Source organism: Octopus bimaculoides, chromosome 2 (genome assembly GCF_001194135.2).
Source record: "Octopus bimaculoides isolate UCB-OBI-ISO-001 chromosome 2, ASM119413v2, whole genome shotgun sequence".
NCBI classification, from domain to species: domain Eukaryota; kingdom Metazoa; phylum Mollusca; class Cephalopoda; order Octopoda; family Octopodidae; genus Octopus; species Octopus bimaculoides.
This window is the reverse complement of record NC_068982.1, coordinates 86,608,799-86,624,817: the sequence shown is the minus strand read 5'-3', so window position 1 is coordinate 86,624,817 and position 16,019 is coordinate 86,608,799. Positions and strand designations below refer to the sequence as shown.

The 16,019-nt window shown below is 39.1% G+C and overlaps 1 protein-coding gene across 1 annotated transcript in view; it reads left to right on the top strand.

The window, feature by feature from the left end:
- Nucleotides 1-16,019, top strand: part of LOC106868009 (lysozyme) — a 51,712-nt gene that overhangs the window by 23,475 nt on the left and 12,218 nt on the right. The window contains exon 4 of the mRNA XM_014913107.1: nt 3,306-3,417. Within this exon, the coding sequence (XP_014768593.1) occupies nt 3,306-3,417 (112 nt within the window). The remainder of the gene's footprint in view (nt 1-3,305; nt 3,418-16,019) is intronic.

Below are 16,019 nucleotides of genomic sequence, written 5' to 3'. Positions count from 1 at the left end.
AGAGTTTTCGAGCGAGATCGTTGCCAGTGCCCCTGGACTGGCTCTTGTGCGGGTGGCACATAAAAGACACCAGTTCGAGCGTGGCCGTTTTCGTGCGGGTGACACGTAAAAGCACCCACTACACTCTCTGAGTGGTTGGCGTTAGGAAGGGCATCCAGCTGTAGAAACTCTGCCAAATTAGATTGGAGCCTGGTGTAGCCATCCGGTTGCACCAGTCCTCAGTCAAATCGTCCAACCCATGCTAGCATGGAAAGCGGACGTTAAACGATGATGATGATTATATATGATGAATGTAGAAATAGCATACTATGGCATCATGCAACCAAAATGCCAGTAACTAACATGTAATTGTAAGTAAAATTTGATAAAAGGAAATGATTTTCATGGATTTTCTTTCTCTTATCACACATATTTACTGTGAGTACTTATTTTCTAAACCTTTCACTTTTAACTTCTGGTTCTCATATGTAATTGTTATAAGCAGAAACCAATATTTACAGGTAAAGATACAATGTTTACAAAGAGTCAATAAAGTTTAAGCAATCAGTGATTACAAAAAGTGATAATTTGTCAGTCTCAAAATATAGCACACACATTTAGTGGTGGTGTGTGTGTGTGCACATGCATGCACAGACATATTCCTGAGTAATGTTTATACTCATGTGAGTAGTGTGCACCTGAGAGTAAGTATATATATTTTTGCATGTGTTTAAGTGCTTTGTGGCTTGTTTGTGTGTTTGTAGTCATGAAGGTAAGTCAATATTGATCTGTGTGTTTTTTCAGAATGCTCAGTGTAGGCCATGTCTATCAGAAAAACTGAATCATTAAAAAGAAAAAATATATATACCTATGTTGATTACCCTTGAGAGGTGAGAGATCTAGGTTCACAGGAACGTTCAGGCACTTCTCTGCAATTATAAGCTAAATTCATAGATACTGCCATAGTACAAGTCAAATTATGGAGATATTTGAAATTCAGATACAGTGTAGGTCATATAAAATTGTTATTCAGTAGATACTGAAACAGAGAGTGCTGTGACTATTAAGCTTTTTTTTTTTTAAAAAGAATTTAAATTCGTTTTTCTATGCACAGATGTGTATGTTTACGTATTGTTTTTACAGATATATTTTGTTTATCCCAGTGTTAATCATTCAACACAGCAATTTCGGTTCTTATAATGTGCCATGTTATAAAGACCATATCAGTAATACATTCCCACTTTATGCTCATCATTTTCACATTTATCAGGAGAGTTTAAACTGGCTGTCAGTAGGAAAATCTGCATTCTTATCACCTAATTCTCATGGATGAATCAGTCAAAGAATTAGAGTAAAAATCTCACACATAGAAGGAAAGTTTGGAATCAAGAGGTCTTAAAGTACATCTTGCAAAGACAAAAGCTGCTGTACTCAATGCAGAAATATGTAGGTAGAAGTGACATACACTACACCAAAAGTAAACTATGGGTACACAAGAGATGCAGTACAATAACATCAGGAATTTGTATGTAGCAAATGCGCAGGAGTAGTTAGCATAAAATTAATTCTTTAAAATACTCAAAAGATTCTCAAAACATACTTGATAGTGTCTGTAACCTAAGAAACCTAATTAGCAGTGGAAAAAATTCAGAAAACTATTACAAATGAAGGTTATATTCTATAATACTTACATACAAATTGCTATGTTGTATATCAGAGAAACATGAGTACTGAATACAGAAAGTGTATGATGACTAGTATGCTGTATTGGATTTGTAATGTATGTATAAATGTCAGAGCATGGATTGAACCAGTAGAAAAACTGGGTATAAGCATGATCATATGTGGTGTGCATAGGAGAAACCTGAGCTGGTGTACCTCTGTGATTCATATGGAGAATGACAACTGGATAAAGAAGTGCCAGACAATCCTAAAGGAAAGAACATGTGGCTGGAGATGACCAATGAAGTAAGATGCAATTGAAAGTTGATCTTAAGAGCTAGAACCTCATGAAGGATAGGATAAAGAATGATAACAAATGGCTGTGTTAGAAAAGACTCATCCAATCTATGTTAACATGGAAAAACGAATGTAAAGTGATGATCAGTATATGACCTGTATTTTATAATCCATTATTCAAGTATATAACCAATGTATAGCTCTGATATACATATATTTTTTCTATTCTCTTCATGACTCATCTTTATTTACTATTCGGTGAAGAGACTTAATATTTTCTGTTACTATCCTTGTCTCAACATTTTTTGTCCTTTGTCATCTATCATGTTCACATGACACCTCTAAATTGAACAATATTGTCAGGTGGATGAGGCTGGAATGTTTGCCTTATCATATTTCTGTATTTCCTCAACACTACAATTCTTAAGCCTGCTTACCTACCTCTTCTTGTGGTCAAAATTGTTAGATTTACTATCTTCTTTAATTGTTCTGTCTTCTATTCCAGGCAGTGTGATGATCCTTTAAGAAGCATATGTTGGTGTTGTTTGATTTCTGTTGAACCTTAGTCAGTCAAATATGGATCAATTGATATGCAGGATTAATAAATCAAAGAATTATGCATTACCAATGTATCTGTAATGAGAGCAGGATTAAAAAAGCATAATTTTCTATTCTTTTGTGGTTTTACTGTATGTCTCTCTCTCTCTCTCTCTCCTCATCATGATTGTAGTTGTAAATGAATGTCATTCATTTCCAATATTCTGCAAAACCATGTCTGGCCAAGGAGGAATATTAACAGGCTTGGAATCAGGTATAGTGACGCCTGGTTCCAGTCGCCATTTTGGGATTTTCATCCACGCATGCACAGGAATTAGAGCCTTCTGGAAGGCCTGCCGGAAGCCCCTTATGTGCAAGCGCAGTCATCAGCAGCCGCTAGGCTTGACTGCCATACTTTCTCTTCATCCCTGCTGCCAACCTAGACGCATGCAATTTTGACCAGCTCCGTGTAGCTGGAGATCTGAAGGCGTCACACAACGTTGGCTAACCTGTGAAGAATGCCTTCACAATTGTGATTAAACCGACTCTGCTGCTTCCACACCAAGGTGACGTGGCTACTGATTGTCCCAAGATGTAACACTTGTACAAACGGAGAATAAATATTGTTATTTGTTCAGATATTCTTGTTCCGCTATTTTCCTTCCACGTTTATGTAAGGAAATTGTATGGCACCCATCTAGTGCCAACCTCACTTCCTACACGGGCATGGGTTGGTGACAAGAAGGGCATCCAGCTGTAGAAAATCTGCCTCAATTACTTTGCAAGCATGAAAAGGAGACATTAAAATAATGCATATATATATTTTTTAGATTGAAACCAAATGCAAGCCTGCAGATTGCTATGGGGGTGATGGCCCAATTACATGTGGATATTTTCAAATATCAAAAGCTTTTTATGATGCATGTGGGTCTCCAGGAAGCAGTGAGTATAATTCTTTTTTCTTTTTTTTTTTGACAAAATAGCAGCATTTTCATCTTAAATCATCAACTACTTCTGCCATTGCTTAAATGAAAATATTAATACACCCAAGCTATCTCTAAAGACAATGTAGGCCTATACCAAAGTCCTTAAATCAAAATATTTGTACATTAAATGCAAATAACTTCATATAGTGCCACTTTTCTTTTAATAGGGACTATACATTTCCTCTTAAATATAACATGTCTCTTCAGACTTACATAGTATATCACCAAAAATTTGAGTGTCTCTCAAATCCAAAATTGACATCCTTAGCAACTGAAAATCACTTTATATGAAACTATGTTTGTGAATTATTTGGCACAGAGAATTGACAATGTTTCTTTTACAATATATAGGAAAGAAAAGAAAATTATTTACTGTGAAGAGTTCATTCTTTCTGACATACAGAACATTGAGTTTCTAAGCCATACCATAACCTACTCTATTTTTTTTTTGTGTGTGTGTGGGGTGGGCAAATATTCAGTGGAAATGGTTGGTTTCTACAAATTAAGTATTTGTTATTTCAGTGATTTGATAATTTGTACTTCAACACAAATGAAAAAATAGCTGTGTAGTTAAGAAGTTTACTTCACAATTATGTAGTTCAGTCCTATTACACAGAAAATACCTTCACCCCGAACCTTGGGTTGACCAATACTTTAAGTGGAATTTGGTGGATGGAAACCAATGAATACATCACATATATATGTGTGTTTTAATTGAAAAAAAAATTCTGTTTTACGGAAAAAGGGTTCAACAAAATGTTCAAACTCCAAATTTTTTTAAAAGAAAATAGTTATTTTATAGAAAAAGGTTTAATAAAATGTTGAGCCTTCAAAAGTTAGAAACTAGAATCGAAAACATAAAAAAAAATTAATTGGCATTTTGTTGCACCTTTTGAAATGCTCATCTCATTAGCAAACAAATCTTATTTTTAAAGGGAGTGGTGAATACCACCACTTTATCCACTTTTATTAACAAATGAAGATTAACCACATCATTTCTTTTAGAAGCACAAGTAGAAGTATTTAATGGGGATTAAGGATGGAAGGAGACTAATAATGGAATGGAGGAGAAGAGAAAAAGGAGGAGAGTAGAAACATGAAACAAAGGTAGGTCCAGGAAGAAGGATAATGAGCTATTTGAAGAGGAAAGATGGAAGGAGGTGAATGAGGGAATGAAGAAGAGAAAAGGAAAAGGAGGAAGAAGATAGAAAAGGAGAAGAAAAAGAGAGAGAGAAGAAGCATGAAAGAGAGATAGGTTTGGGAAGCAGGATGATGTCCCAGATAAAGGGAGGAGAAAAGGGAAAGAAAGAGGATGAAGAGTTTATTATTAAGATTATTATTTTTTCAAAAAGTGTAACAAAATGCCAATTAAAATTTTTTATTTTTTCAATTCTAGTTTCTAACTTTTGAAGGTTCAACATTTTATTAAACCTTTTTCTGTAAAACAACAATTTTTTTTAGTAAAATTTGAAGTCTGAACATTTTGTTGAACCCCTTTTCTGTAAAACAGGAAATGTTTTCCATTTAAATTTCTTGTTTTTTAAGATTACATTATATCATTTATTATTTAGATTATCATTCAAGTACCATTGCCATCTTACTTTGTACATAAAACATTTCTGATTATTTAGCCCCTGACCACTTCTGAGTTAGCAGACCTATGATCAAAGATGTTTCAGCTTAACCAGCCATTCTGTATTTCTGATACAGTACATTTAAAAATACATCATCAAATGTGTCCTTTCTAAGAGACAGTAGGAAGTAATTTGAGAGCAATATGACTGCTATTTCCAACAGGTTGAGCAACCACATTGTCTCACATAAAAACACCTGTACCTCCCTCTTTTCACACTATTCAGGTTACCTTTGAGCCCAATGAAAAAGCAGAAAAATACTAATTTGATAAATTAATGAGAATTCGGACATGATGTTAATTAAATTTAACCTGGTGATGACCATCAGAAAGAAGAGACCAGACATAACCAGAGAGAAGACATGACCTGGTGGGCAGTTTAACTTCTCTAGTGTTGTGAAGTAGAGAGGAATAGGCAGAGTAGACAGGAAAGAAAGGGTAGTAAAGCATGTTCAGGAGATAGAGGGGGGAGTGTAAGAGAGAAAGAGAGGAAGTTACAGCAGTAGAAGGAGGAAGAGTGTAAGAGGGAAATGCAAATGAAAAGACAGAGAAAGAGAAAGACAGATATAGAGACAGACAGATAGATAGATAGACAGACAGAAAGCTAGATATAGAGAGAGGGGAGGCCTTATAGATAAACTGGAGGGTTGATAGAGGGTTGACAGGAAGAGGACAATAAGTTGAAAAGATAGTAAACAAACATAGAAAGAGGAAGAGTGAGAGAAAGAAAAGCAAACATAAGAGACAGAAGGAAAGACAGACAGACAGACAGACAGACAGACAAAGATAGATATATAAAGAGGGAATGACTGATAGAAAGGAGGGAGAATAAGTAGGAGAGAGAGTAAACGAACATAGAAAGAAGAGTGGGAGAGGTTAAGTAAGAGTTAAAAAGCAAGAGAGCTGAGTGAAATGTGAATATGAAGAGGTTGTTGAGTAAATAATATTAAAAAGATTTTATTATTATCATAATTATTAATCATTATTCCATAAAACTTATATGAAAATAAAGGTTATAATACAATGAATATTTTAACATAAAGTATTTGCAATTTTAACCAAGTTTAAGAAAATTAATGGAAATTAAAAAATTGTAAAAATCAATATTTCTAATGCACAGCAAGGTTGTGAAATTATTATAGTCAAGGCTCATTTGAGCTTGATCCGACATTTTGTTGGATCAAGCACACTTAGTGCTTGACCAATATATATATATAGTAATAATGAGATGCAGTTTGGGTTTGTGCCTGGGAAAAGCACCACTGATGCTATATTTCTGGTAAGACAGCTTCAGGAGAAATATCTAGCCAAGGATAAACCTCTGTACCTTGCTTTTGTTGACATGGAGAAAGCCAATGAGGAAACTAGGGATAGATGAATGGTTAGTGAGAGCTGTGCGAGCCATGTACAGGGATGCTGTCAGTAAGGTGAGGGTTGGAAATGAGTACAGTGAAGAATTACGGGTAGAGGTAAGGGTCCACCAAGGTTCTGTCCTCAGCCCCTCCTATTTATCATAGTCCTCCAGGCGATAACAGAGGAATTCAAGACAGGATGCCCCTGGGAGCTCCTCTATGCTGATGACCTTGCACTAATTGCTGAGTCACTATCAGAAATAGAGGAGAAGTTTCAGGTGTGGAAGCAAGGACTAGAATCAAAGGGCCTTAGAGTCAACCTAGCTAAAACCAAAGTCCTAATAAGTAGGAAGGTAGACAAAACACAAACCTCTTCAGGTAGATGGCCTTGCTTGATCTGTAGAAAAGGCGTAGGTAGAAACTCTATAAGATGCACCAAGTGCAAGCTATGGACACATAAGAGGAGTAGCAATATCAAAGGAAGGTTAACTAGGAAGTTAGTTTTTGTATGTAGCAGATGTTCAGGAGCAATAAACACTGTAAATGTGCAGAAAACAACTTCTGCCACATTCCAGGGAGAAAAACTAGAAGCAGTTGATAGCTTCCGCTAACTAGGTGACCAAGTTAGTAGTGGGGGAGGGTGCGCTGAAAGTGTAGCTGCTAGAATAAGAATAGCCTGGGCAAAGTTCAGAGAGCTCTTACCTCTGCTGGTGACAAAGGGTTTCTCTCTCAGAGCAAAAGGCAGACTGTATGACGCATGTGTTCAAACAGCTATGCTTCATAGCAGTGAAACATGGGCCGTGACTGCTGAAGACATGCGTAGGCTCGCAAGGAATGAAGCCAGTATGCTCTGATGGATGTGTAATGTCAGTGTGCATACTAGTTAGAGCGTAAGTACCTTGAGAGAAAAGTTGGACCTAAGAAGCATCAGTTGTGGTGTACAAGAGAGACGATTGTGCTGGTATGGACATGTGGTGAGAATGGATGAGGATAGCTGTGTGAAAAAGTGCCACTCCCTAGCAGTTGAGAGAACCTGTGGAAGAGGTAGGCCCAGGAAGACCTGGGATGAGGTGGCGAGGCACGACCTTCGAACATTGGGCCTCACTGAGGCGATGACTTCTGACCAAGACCTTTGGAAATATGCTGTGCGTGAGAAGACCCGGCAAGCCAAGTGAGACCTAAATCCAAGGCCTCTACCAGGGATGTAACCAGCCCACTTATGCGTAACATTCCCTCATTGGACACTAAACTCCACTTGCGAAGACCTGTTGAGGCAAGTGAAATCAGAATCGAAATCGAACTAAATTCGACGACTGGCACCCATGCCAACGTCGTCTCCTCCATTGGACACGAAACTCGGCTTGTAAAGACCTGTTGGGGCAAGCAAAAGCGAAATCGTGACGGCACCTGTGCCCAGCGTCGCCTTCGTGGCACTCATGCTGGTGGCACGTGTAAAGACATTTGAGCGAGATCTTTGCCAGTGCCGCTGGACTGGCTCCTGTGCAGGTGGCACGTAAAATACACCATTTTGAGCGTCGCCGTTGCCAGTACCACCTGACTGGCCTTCGTGCCGGTGGCACATAAAAGCATCCACTACACTCTCGGAGTGGTTGGTGTTAAGAAGGGCATCCAGCTGTAGAAACTCTGCTAGATCAGATTGGAGCCTGGTGTAGCCATCTGGTTCACCAGTCCTCAGTCAAATTGGCCAACCCATGCTAGCATGGAAATCTGACGTTAAACGATGATGATGATGATGATAAATGAGAACTTTTGGATGGAAATTCATAAATATTTTAATGCATTGCTATGTACGTTTCCCCAAAGCACATGTTTTTTAGTGACTGCGTTGCCCATCCATAAGACACTACAAATATGATTTGCAATATCCATGGAGCCATTATTACATGTGTTTGCTTCTTTAAGCAAAAATTGCATTAGTGTTCTAGTTGTACTTAATGTTTAGCTAAGGGATATTTACCAATTTCCACAATCAGAAAGTTCTGTGAGGTTTATGGGTGATACCTGTGAATATTTTGTCTTATATAGATTGATATATAGAAACAGTACAGGAGGGAGAATATAGGCAGCATTTTGCTTTGTATCTAGATTTGTGAAAGTAGGTGTGTGTGGATAGGAAAAAGAAAAGAAAGAAAGAATAAATAAGAGAAGGAAAAGAAGACAATAGTGTTTTCATTTCAGTGTATATATGCTGTGAGGTGGGGAGTGATTTAACCTCAACCTCAGCAGGGTGCTACATTTATGATTTTACAAGCTGTAATAACAAGGGAGCAAATTTTTGTATAGATGTTATCAGTTCAGGATTTCTGCTCCAGTGCCAGTTAAGGTGGAGAATAAGACTACCTTGGTATCATTAAGTATTTCACAGCGCTACCTACTGTACTGTCAAATATTGTTCCTTAAAGGAGCATGTTATTTGTTAGTGATGCTACTGTTTGTTCATTGATGGTGTTAGTTTTTCTGTAGAGCCAATATATTCATCTAGTATTATTTTCCCTGCATGTCCAATTATATAACAATTATAAGCACTTACAGCACATGGCTTATGCCAGAGTTCTTGATATTTATGCACCACTATGCTGAAATTTCCTTGTAGTAAATCCTATGCTGTATGTAAGGTCATTTTTCTTTACTTCATTTGGGAGGTCCTTCTATTGTTTGGTTTAATGTTTAGTGTTTCTTTGTTTCATAATGCTTTGTTCCAGTCCCAAGAAAGATTTCTTTTTATTTTATATCTATACAATACAACCATTTCAGAGTGTCTATTAATTATGTTTTCCTTGGAGATAATAATTTCCAGCATTTCCTCCAGACAGATTGATGTTCCATCACATGGTTTGGCGTTTTTTAACATAGACCACTTAGTTGTGTGTTCCACTTCATTTTCTATTAATCTCCAGAAGAGGTTAACTAAGGATGAGCAGTGACTTTCATTTTTATCTAAAAAATGACACAATATGGTTTCTCAGACAGCTTTTCATCATGTTCAATGTCCAACCAATGTACACATATTTTAGTGCACTTGCCTTCACTTCATATTTATAAATCACGCTCCTCCTCATGCAGTTGTTTTCAAATTTGCATTTGTTTCTGTCTGTGCTTACATGTTGCTGTGTTGTTTTTAGTTTTGTTTTTGTTCCACATCATCACTTATATTGTGCAGATTGGTGTTTAACTGTGTGTTTTGCTTACTATTGGAGTTATTATTGCCACTTTTGTCTTTCTTCTACTGCTATGATCTCATTATACCAGGTTTGAACTTCACTGTCAATGATGTATTATTTGGACCCATGTTTGTTTTTATCGAGTATATACTATTCATCTTCTTATCCATTCTCTTGCTGCTTATTCTATTTTGATCTACCATTTTTCTATTTCTACATTCTAGCTTTTTGCTATTTAATTTATATATAGAATATTCTAGTTTATGTGATGTTGCATATACTAGTTTCACACTATGCCTGTTGACGATTTTGTAATATTTACTCTATCTAGGAAAATGCCTGTCCAGTGCAGAGAAAATTTCCTGTCCAATCCTAGATTTTAGCTGCAATCCGAAGATTGGGTTAAACCAGATAATTTCATCATTTATGATTTCTCCATTTCTTTTAATGTATCTATTTGGTTTGTTATGATATATTATTTCTGTTTCTATAAGGCTGCTCTTTCTATCTGTATTTATCTGTCCCTTCCCTTCTTCCCCACCATAGTGCTTTATGTGTCCTGCTTGATTCCTACTTTCCTTAGTGTTGTCGTGTTCCTATTTTAGTCTCTATCCCATTCATTGTGTTTTTTTTTGGGGGGGGGTATCTTTATTCCTGAATTATTCCTAACATATCCTCTTGTATTTTTATCTCAGATAGGATATTGATGCAGTGCTATACTATTTTGTATGTATTTTACTTAATCTTTATATCCTGCCCTAGCCAGTGCTGAGTTATAATATTCAGTGTGTTCTATGAATAGCCTTCCATTAGGGATGGACTGGATATTCTGTTAGACATACTTTTCAGGATACTTCTTAGACTCATGCATTTCAAGTTTTCACTTTGTTTATGGGTTTGATTTTCATTTTGATGTTGATGTACTTGACTCAATAGGTCTCCTCAAGCACAGCAGGTGGCCCTACTATCCAAGGTACTTTTGAATGGGCTGGTTATTCAAAACTGGTGTAGGATACAGCTGTAAACTCACTTTATTTGCCGGGTCTTCACAGTCACAGCATATCTCCAGAGGTCTCGATCTTTTGTCATTACTTCTGTGAGGCCCAACGTTCAAAGGTCATGCTTGACCACCTCATCCCATGTCTTCCTGTGTCTACCTCTACCCCAGATTCCTTCAACTGTTTGGGAGTGGCACTTCTTCACACATCTCTCCTCATCCATCCATAGTACATGACCATACCAGCGCAAACATCTCTCTTGCATGCCACATCCAATGCTTCTTATGTCCAACATTTCTCTCAGGGCACTCACACTCTGTCGTGTGTGCACACTGACATTACACATCTAGCGGATCATGCTAGCTTTATTTCTTTTGAGCCTACGCATGTCCTCTGCAGTCACAGCCCATGTTTCACTGCTGTGAAGCATGGCAGTTTGCACACATGCATCATACAATCTACCTTTCATTCTGAGCGAGAGGCCCTTTGTCACCAGTAGGGGTAGAAGCTTTCTAAACTTTGCCCAGGCTATTCTTATTCTAGTGGTAACACTCTGTGAGCATCCAACCCCACTACTAACTTGATCACCTAGGTAGCAGAAGCTATCAACTACTTCTAGTTTCTCCCCTTGGAGTATGATGGAATCTGTTGCATTTATTGCCCCTGTGCATCTACTGCACATGAAAGCTATCTTCTCGGTTAATCTTCCTTTGGTGTTGCTGCACCTCTTATGTGTCCATAGCTTACACTGGGTACATCGTATGGAGTTTCTACCTACACCTTGTCTACACATCAAGCAGAGCCACCTACCTTAGGGGGTGTGTGATGTGTTCGCCTTCCTACTTACTAGAACTCTGGTCTTTGCTACATTGACTCTAAGGCCTTTTGATTCTAAACCTTGCTTCCACACCTGAATTTTTTTTCTAGTTCTGGTAGTGATTCTGCTATGAGGGCTAGATCATCAGCATAGAGGAACTCCCAGGGACAGCTCGTCTTGAATTCCTCTGTTATTGCCTGGAGGACTATGATGAATAAAAGGGGACTGAGGGCTATATATATATGTATGTATGTATGTATAGATGCTGACACTTTTGGACACAACTAAAATGGGTCAAAGGGAGATAATTCCATCTCACCCAGAAGAGGTTTTCATTTCGATGAATTTCATTTCAGGGTTTTTTTCCACAACTTTGTTGAGTAGGATTGTACCCTTATCTCCATTAGTAATGAGGTTATATGCCCCTGTTCAGCAGGGCTGATGGGTCACCTATATTGCTAAAAGCAATATTAGACATGAAACCAATGGTAACTTTCTGACCACCCATAACCAACAACTACATTATATATGTATGTATGATACATATACACACACATATACATATATATATATATATATATATATATATATATATATATATATATATATATATATATATATATATATATATATATATACACTAGCAGAAAGACTGCCCTCCGGGCGGTTTTCTGCTAGCCACTCAATAATATTATTTCCACATTTGATTCTCAATTCTAATAATGTTTATGATATTTTACATCTAATTATTTCTTTGCTTAGTAAATATTGCTTTCATTATTTTATAAGTCATAATATCTCTTTCTTAAAGAGTCAATCTGTTATATATATTTATTAATTGTTGGTAGAACTTAGACAGACAGATATATAGATAGATAGATAGATTTCTTTAATTAGCCACACAGGGTCGAACACAGAGGGGACAATACAATGTAGAGTTTTTCTTTTCGAAAGAAAGAAAGAAAGAGGAAAAGAATAAAAGAGAAAAAATTCTGATCAAAAGAATTTGTGACGTGTAAACAGCAAAATAATAATGTGGAGTAAAAATGTAAAACAGATGACGTTTATCCGTGGAAAGAAAATCCTGTGAAAAAAACCACAGTAACCTCGGGCAGGGAAAGAAAAAACATGAGAGCAAAGCACTCTCTCTCTCTCTCTCTCTCTCTTGGATTTACAGGATCATCCTCAAAGTGGTTTCATCATTCACGCGTGCCACCTTTGCTACATTCACCTACCTTTCATTGAATCTTTCATGAGACAAAACTTACCTCTCTATTCTCACCTTCCTTTTCAAGTAATACTTCAAAAAGTTGATTGGCCAGAGAGGAAAGTGTTTGTCTCTAAACCACCACACGCATTCTTTCACCATAGTCACCAGTACAAGGAAAACTGCCTTGCCTTCCCTGTTAAAGGAAGGTGGCGGTGCAATTTTCACGATAGACTTGGCTGATAACCAAAATCGTCTCGCGTGTGACAGCAGCTGTTCAACATAAGCCCACAGGTCTGAAATGGTTGGACACTGCATGAGTGCATGCAGAGAGGTTTTGTCGCTCTGACTGCATCTCGGGCAAATCGGTCCAGTTTGTCTTGAACCGTGCCTGTAGAGCTTATCCCGAACAGGCAATGCTTCCCAATAGCACTGCCAGGCTAGGGATCTCTGGTGATTGTCCATAGGTCCCGGCCCAAAAGTTTGTCCTGAATAGGCGGGTCAGGTGTCAACAACACCCAGATTCTCCCAGAGAACGTTGTCGCACCCCACCTCCACTAATCCTCCATAGGATGCCTTCATGGAATTGAAGTCACACAAGTTTGGTCCTGGACGACAGAGTTGCTTGAGAGCAAGGCGCCATTTGCCAAGCCTCAGTTTCTGCTTGATCCATGATTGCAGTTCAGCCAAGGAGACGAGCTGCAGGAAAGCACACCTCACAAATAGCGACCACACCTGTTCACCATTGTCTATGAAGTGCTGGAGATATCATGGTCTCAGTGCATGTCTGTGCATCATCAACCACGGCATGCCCAGCCCTCCATTTAGCAGGTGTTGACAGCAAATGGATCCCCTAACCATCAGAATGCATCCCTTCCACAAAAAGCGGAAGACTATGCATTCCAGTTTGGTGATGGTAGGGTCGGGACAAGGCACGACGGTCAGACAGTAATAGATGATGGATGCAATGTATGCGTTTGCCACCTCCACCCAACTTTTTAGGGATAGCTTCTTCTCGGGCCATTGCTGGGTGACAGTGGCCACCCTACTCATTATCTCATCCCAGTTCTTCTCCATTTGGAGGTCCAATCTGATTCAGCAATTTAACCAGTCCCAAACAATTTAACCAGTCCGTCAGTCCAGCATCCCATGGTGGAGACACTGTTGGATGACATGGGCTTCCTTCTCCAGGTGCCGAGCCACTAGCCCACTGACTTTTCCAGGTTAATTTTCGCTCCTGTTCCTGCTTCATATTCTTTTAGAGTCTCGCCAACCATTTCAATATGCCTGTGGCTCAACACTATGAGGGTGATGTCATCCTCATATGCACACACGCTCCTCTCACATCCCAGTTCTTGTGGGATGCCCTTCAGGTTCGCCAGCTTCCACAGTAGTGGCTCTAGAGCCAATATGTATAGAAGCAGCAAGAGGGGGTATCCTTGATGGACTGAATGCATGATGTTAAAAGAGCTGGACAGATGATCATTTACGCGAACTACCGAGCAGATGCTGCTGTATAAGGTTCCTTAACTACCCTGTCTATGATGTAGTGCATCAGATGGAGGTTGTCATGGATACTTCTGCCCGGTACAGCGCATGTTTGTGCCTTGTCAACTAGTTTCTTAATGACAAGCGCCAACCTCTCAGCTAGCACCTTGGCCAAAATCTTCAAATCGGTGTTGAACAGAGTGATGGACCTGACGTTATCTATGACGTTCCCCTTGCTTGGATCTTTCTTTAGCAGTGCCACCGCTCCTCGCTTCGCAAAACAGGAGATACTCCTGTTTTGCTGCCAAGACACCTCCAAACAAGTCTGGCATACCATCCAAGCCTGGCAACTTGTCTCCCGCACAGCCTGCTATCGCATCCCATACGTCTGCGGCTGTGATGGGTCTTTCACAACACTCCACCTCTCTTGCCGAGAGTCATAGCAGGCCATGCAGGTAGGCACTAAAGTTCACCCTGTGTTCTAACCGACCAGTTGTCCCGAACAGTCGGGTAAAGTGCTGTTGAAAGGCCTTACACATCCTTTCAGGCTCAAGTAATTCGCACCCATGTTCATTTGTCAGACCTAATGGCGGTTTTGTTGCCTCATTGAGACTCCGCCACTCAGGCCTCTTGGGCAGCTCCAACTCCTTCATTCCTTAGAGCATCCTTCATATTTGGTATTAAAGTGTTGGTCGAGGGTCAACCTTGCTGCCAGCATGTTGGACGTAATGCCACTTCTATGTGCCTCTTCTAATTTCTTAACTAGGTCTCCCTCTATTCTATTTCCATCTATCGCTAGAGCCTTACTATACTTAACCAATTCTGCTTTAATTGCTTTCTTTAGGGCATACCACCATTTATTGTTGACAATGGCACCTGTCAATGCCCTCTTAACTAATGTGCTAATCCGGTCCCTGTAAGCCTGGCACACTGTGAACAATGTGTTCAGCTTCCAGTAACCGGGACCCTGCCTATGACTCTCATCTAAGTCAAGTGTACAAGTCATAAATTTGTAATCTGTGTAGATGACATGAAATTGTGGGCAACCTACACTATCGCTATCCACTGTCCTACAGAATACTCTATCTAAATACAATCTGGACGACCTGATGCGGTTGCTCCATGTTCACATTGGCACATTCGGGTGGTCCAGTCGGTACCTGTCAGACAGCCAAAAATGTCTGAGCAGGTCTTTGAGGCATTTATATCCCCTCCTATTCCTATCTCCACCCACATAGTCTAGATGCGTTTCCAAGGTAGCGTTCCAATCTCCCGTTAAAAGTAAAGGTCGAGACGTTCTCAGGAAAACCTCTAGACGTCGAAAGAAATCTGGCTAAAAGGATGGTGCATAAACTGTTATCAGTTGAAAAGCATACCCATTACTGCCATCAACATCCAAGACGACCAGCTTACTCTCCAGGTCTAGGAATATTGCTCTTACTTTGAGGTTCAGACTCTTCCAAAAAAGCACCGCAGTACCACCTCCGCCCATTCTTGGCAGACACGGAGAAAAATAAATGTCGAATTGTCCGCCGAACATGTGCTGGAGGTCCCATGGGTTGTGGAGTTTGGTCTCACTGATGGCTATGATATGCACATTCTGTGACTTGATGTCATTTAACAGGTAGCTTTGTTTCCAAGGTGATCCCAAGCCACGCACATTTATACAACCAATTCTAAGCATGTTCCTATTGAAAGTTGTGCTTTACACGTGAAAGGAAGTTGAAAAGAATGAGAGAGAGTCACTATTCAAAAGTTGCTTGTCCTTCACCTCACAATCTTCTCTCAAAAGGTTTTTATATAATTTTTTGGGATAGGTATTTTTGAAATCTCCCTGCTGCATCTGGGTAGAGAGATTTCAGTGTGTTGTGTGTTTTGTGT